The sequence below is a fragment of the Aegilops tauschii genome, chromosome 4, assembly GCF_002575655.3.
Source record: "Aegilops tauschii subsp. strangulata cultivar AL8/78 chromosome 4, Aet v6.0, whole genome shotgun sequence".
In the NCBI taxonomy this organism is placed as follows: domain Eukaryota; kingdom Viridiplantae; phylum Streptophyta; class Magnoliopsida; order Poales; family Poaceae; genus Aegilops; species Aegilops tauschii.
In genome coordinates, this window is record NC_053038.3 from 5,855,003 (window position 1) to 5,860,384 (window position 5,382).

Sequence of the window (5,382 nt, forward strand, 5' to 3'; positions counted from 1 at the left end):
GATGCTTCTCGCGCGCGCCACAGACACAGAACGATCTTAAGGATTGACAAGCGTCACGTCGTTGAACGATTGAGCACCGGGCCGGTTGACAAGTACTACCAGGAGTAGCAGTAGTAGTAGTACTCTTAGACGTTGCTTTTGCTGTTGGTTTTGCGCCAGGATGTTTTTATTGAATTTTTGTTCCGTTATCTTTTTCTTTTTCTCTGTGTGGACACGCGGTCAGGGCACCTCATCAAGAATTTAGGACCAAAATTATACTAAAAAAATACATTGAGGACCCTACGCCACCGAACGATCACTATGGTTGCCAGAACCAGCCGTCAAAGCGCCTTTGTCGTCGCTACCTTACATGAGCCTGCTTGACCTTGTCGGTGGTGACAGTCGACAATTCTTTGTGCCTGTGCCTCTACGGACCGGCATTCCATAGCCGCATTTGTCGCCGTTAAACCCTTGAAACAATCTAAAGCATTTGACACCAAATTTTATCGTCGGGTACACGCGACAAGAAATACTAACCTTGCTGCCTCAACAGGGCGGCCCAAATCTACGTGAACTCCGGCCTGTGAACGAACTCGAAGTGGAACAGACTTCGGAAGACCCGCTTGAATATGAAACGCCGCCATCTGCCCGAAAGACCATACGAGAAAAAGAAAAAAAATCTAACTCAAATTACTAGCCGGAACCGAGGCACCGGGATCCCCTGCCCGCCACCGGACGCCTAAGCGGCCGGCAGAGGGGAGGTGGACACATGGGCTCGGCGAAGAAGCATGGAGTTTCATTATCTTTTGACAGTGGAACCCGATCTTTTTATCGGACCCTATGGGAAAAGAATAGGAACTTTGCATGCTTGGGTTCGGGTACAAGTGTTCTTTACATAAAGAGCGTTGACATTCAAGTAGGATGGACGGCGTCCTGTTCTTAATAACTGTAGAAATTGTTGCGAAGCAGAGCGATGCCCCGCTCCTCTGAATCTGAAGAGAGATTCGCTAGTAAAAAATATTTCGGTTGAGTTGGTTCTCAAGGCACGACGAACAAACTTGGACAACACACTGCACGCACATGTTAACACCAGTGTTGACCTGACAACACCTGTACGTGTTGCCCTACTGCCAACTTTGTTGATGCATTGCTCTATGATGCTTGCAGAGATGTACGTGGTCGGTTACTCCCTACGTCTCAAAATAAGTGTCGTTGATCTAACACAACCTTGGTGTAATGTCGCCGATCTATTGTACTAGATCGGGAGACGACCGAAACTTTGTAGAGCTAGCTGCCTTTGCCTTCACCATCACCGGCCTGCTGCGATGTCTATGTGGTTGTTCGTCATCACAGATCACTCACACGTCCAGGTGCAGTTCTATCCAAAACCGCCCGTCCTTGTCCCGCCTCACAAAAGCAGCCACCGCCACCGCACTAGAAAAATAATCAAATCGTTCGCACCTCCCCATCATCCAATTCGCATCCCTTCTCCTCCTCCTACACGTACGTCCCCCAGCTGGAACCAAAATCCGCGTTAAATTCGTGAACTCTTCTTCCGTCCGTGTGTGGCCTCAAAGCTTAGCTCAGCTGGTGCTTGCTCCGATCATTCGTGAACTCTTCTTGCGTGGTTGTGTGGCTGGGAGCTTAGCTTTGGTGCTTCGATCATGGCGGGCGTGGCTGTGGCGCCGCGGCTGGTGCTTCTGCTGCTGCTGGCCGTCGCCGGGCTTCCGGCGGCCGTGGGGCTCGGGGTGAACTGGGGCACGATGGCGTCGCACCAGCTGCCGCCCAGCACCGTGGTGCGGATGCTGCAGGACAATGGCATCAAGAAGGTGAAGCTGTTCGACGCGGACGCGGAGCCGCTGGGCGCGCTCGCCGGCTCCGGCATCGAGGTCATGGTGGCCATCCCCAACAAGATGCTCGACATGATGACCGACTACGACACCGCCAGGGAGTGGGTGCACAAGAACGTCAGCGCATACAACTTCGGCGGCGGCGTCAACATCCGGTGAGAGCAGCTCTACTCCTCCTCGATCCATGATGATCCTCTTCTCTCTTCCTCTTCGATTCAGAATCTCGCATGGCCTCTCTGCCTATTCTGTTTTCATGCCTGTTGTTGATCGATGCTTCCGTTGTCATCGTGTTATAATTGCAGTTTTAATTACTCCCTTCGTCCTAAAATAATGTCTCAATTTTAGTATAACTTTATACTAAAGTTAGTACGGAGTTCAGTCACTTATTTTGAGCAAAGGGAGTATTTGATAACGATGTTTATATTCTTACTCTTTCTTTAAATGTGCATATTGTGAGTTTACGATATACTCCATTCGTATTTATTAACCTTCTTGATTTGTGTACAGTGATAGTACTATTTATGTCCTGATTCTAGATCTCAGCTTCCTTTTTCTTCTTCCAAAAGCTTGAGTCTGAAGCGTGCGGCCCAAAACCTTTATCTTGTTTGATAATTCACAGTGGGTGCCTAAAATACTCACCATAGGTATAGGAATATAGGATGATGTGGATGTCCAATTTGCTGATTGTCCCTACCTGACTCGTTCACTGGAAGCTTTCTTGTCAGCAAAGTGGTAACCTTGGCATGCCTCAGCTAATTGCAACATAAAGCTACCTCCCTACACATATCCATCGCATATTTGCATCTGTCCTGCCCAGTTGATGCACGAAGAATCTTACTTTCGGCACTTGTTATCTGCTAACTTGTTCTTCGGTAGAAAATTATTTCCTTTTTTTTTGAAAGATCGATAGAAATTTCTGAAAACGATCTGTCACGCGCACGCACTAGTGAACCCACGTGGACCGATCATCCCACTGAATTCTTGTCGCCTAAAAGGGATTAGTTATCTTATTACTAAAAAGCAGAGCACTTGATCTGATTTAAGTGGCCCTTCTTGGCGCCCACTAGACACCCACCAAGTCCTTAACACATTATTTTCTACAACATGGGCACAAACTGTTGAGTGCAAAGTTTTGAAGAACTAAATACTGGTGACCAGTTGGAGAAGAATCTTCACACATCATGCAATTTGCCCTGACCCCGCATCATGCCTGGAAATTTGTTCGCGGGTGAACTAGCCGTCACAACTGAAACTATCTTCTGTTAGTGTTGCTTGTGTGCGTCTTTGCTATGCAAAGGCCGGGTGTCCGCTTAATGCTACATTTTGAGTTAATAAAAACATCCTTTATCAGGAAAAAAAATCATCTGGATTAATAACAGCATTTGTTCAAATTTGTTTTGATAATCATGGTATGAAAACTAATTATGCATCCCCCCTACCTGCAGATATGTTGCCGTCGGGAATGAGCCGTTTCTGTCGTCCCTGAATGGCACCTTCCTGAATGTCACGCTCCCGGCCCTGCAGAACATCCAGAAGGCCCTTGACGAGGCCGGCGTTGGCGACACCGTCAAGGCCACCGTGCCGCTGAACGCCGACGTGTACCAGTCCCCCAAGGACAACCAGGTGCCGTCGGCCGGGCGGTTCCGGCCGGAGATCTCCGGCCTCATGACGGAGATCGTGCAGTTCCTCAACCAGAGCGGCGCGCCCTTCACGGTCAACATCTACCCGTACCTAAGCCTGTACGGCAACGACGACTTCCCGCTCGACTTCGCCTTCTTCGACGGCGCCAGCAGCCCCGTGGTCGACGGCAACATCCAGTACACCAACGTGTTCGACGCCAACTTCGACACGCTCGTGTCGGCGCTCACAGCGGCCGGCGTAGGCGGCCTGCCGGTGATCGTCGGTGAGGTCGGCTGGCCGACCGACGGCGAAAAGCACGCCACGGCCGCCTACGCGCAGCGGTTCTACACGGGCCTGTTCCGGAAGCTGGCGGGCAACGCCGGCACACCTCTGCGGCCCAACCAGTACATCGAGATCTACCTCTTCAGCCTCATCGACGAGGACGTCAAGAGCGTGGATCCGGGCTACTTCGAGCGGCACTGGGGCGTGATGCGGTACGATGGCCAGCCCAAGTACGCCATGGACCCGACCGGGCAGGGCCGGAACACGGCGCTGGTGGGGGCCCGAGGCGTGGAGTACCTCCCACGGGTGTGGTGCGTGCTCAACGCCAACGCGGCCAACATGAGCAAGCTCGCGGACAGCGTGGGCTACGCGTGCACCAACGCCGACTGCACCTCGCTCAGCCTCGGGTCGACGTGCAACGGCATGGACGCCGCGGGGAACGCCTCCTACGCCTTCAATGCCTACTTCCAGGTGCAGGACCAGGACGAGGTGGCGTGCGGCTTCGACGGGCTCGCCGTGAGCACGCGCCAGGACCCCTCCACGGGCACCTGCAACTTCACCATACAACTCGAGACCACCTCGGCGGCGGGACGGCCGACGGTACTCTTGACGACGGCCCTGGTCGCCTTGGTTCTTGTGGCCATGGTGACCATGCTCTGAGTCCGGATCTCATTGCTATGCGGTGCTAGTTAGTAGTGACTGGAGAAGTTAACTACATGAAGAAGCTAGAGGTTACACACTTGTAGTTGTAGATATTCTTTTGGTTTGTATACGTGTTACGCTACTGTAGTATATATGATCACAGGACAGGAGCCCATGGACCTCGGATTCCAAGGGTTTATTTAGATGTATAGCCAGAAAGATTGAGCACACTGATGTGCATGTCGTTGTCTTGTGTCGTACTCTCTCCATCCCAAATAAGTTGAGTAACTTATTTTAAAACGGAGGAAGTATATCTTTGAGGGCGAGTTTATCACCGTGCTCGTGGCTACCATAACCGAGCTTTGGGAGCTATGTTTGTGCCCTGCTTCGCCTCTGTTGGTGGAGCATATGAAGGTGAACTCTCTGGTGACCTCATGGTTTGGCTCGTCTCCATGGATTTGGTAGTGACTGCTGCTTTCAGCCAAAGCGTTTTTATTGGGGGTTTGTTTGCGATGTGCAAGTATGGACTATGTGGTCATGTTTGTCAAAGTTGATAGTGTGGTCATGGGTTTCATGTTTTCCGAGTAGTCTGCATATGGTTTGTTGATGTTTCTGTTTATAAAAAACAGTTTTGCAAAATCTCAGTCGACTGCGACTTGTTTATACTCAGTCGATGATATATTCATGAAATCTTACATTAAGATCGTGTAAAAAAAATTGTTTTTATTTTTTTCTATTTTCTTTCATACACATTATTGCACTTGACTGAGATTTGATTAAGTCTAAGTCAACTAAAAACTAGGCACATCATATACCAAACTGTGTCTCGAAGAGGCCACGTTTGAAGCACAGCGAGTAGAACAACTTCCAAGAACAACGAACGATACGCTTTCGTGTTGCTTTCGTCGCCGTCGATGTCTGTCGCTTCCCCCGGAATGAACGTGTCCAGAGCTCGCTCATGCCGATCAATAGGAGTAGCACAGCTAAGCCAACGTGTAGACATGGCGTT

At 50.4% G+C, this 5,382-nt stretch overlaps 1 protein-coding gene across 1 annotated transcript; it reads left to right on the plus strand.

The window, feature by feature from the left end:
* The first annotated feature begins 1,312 nt into the window (after positions 1-1,312).
* Positions 1,313-4,720, plus strand: LOC109759356 (glucan endo-1,3-beta-glucosidase 8). Its single transcript, XM_020318183.4, has 2 exons — positions 1,313-1,984; positions 3,275-4,720. The coding sequence occupies exons 1-2, from the start codon at positions 1,644-1,646 to the stop codon at positions 4,389-4,391; spliced, it is 1,458 nt and encodes a 485-aa protein (XP_020173772.1). The 5' UTR covers positions 1,313-1,643; the 3' UTR covers positions 4,392-4,720.
* Positions 4,721-5,382: the final 662 nt, after the last annotated feature.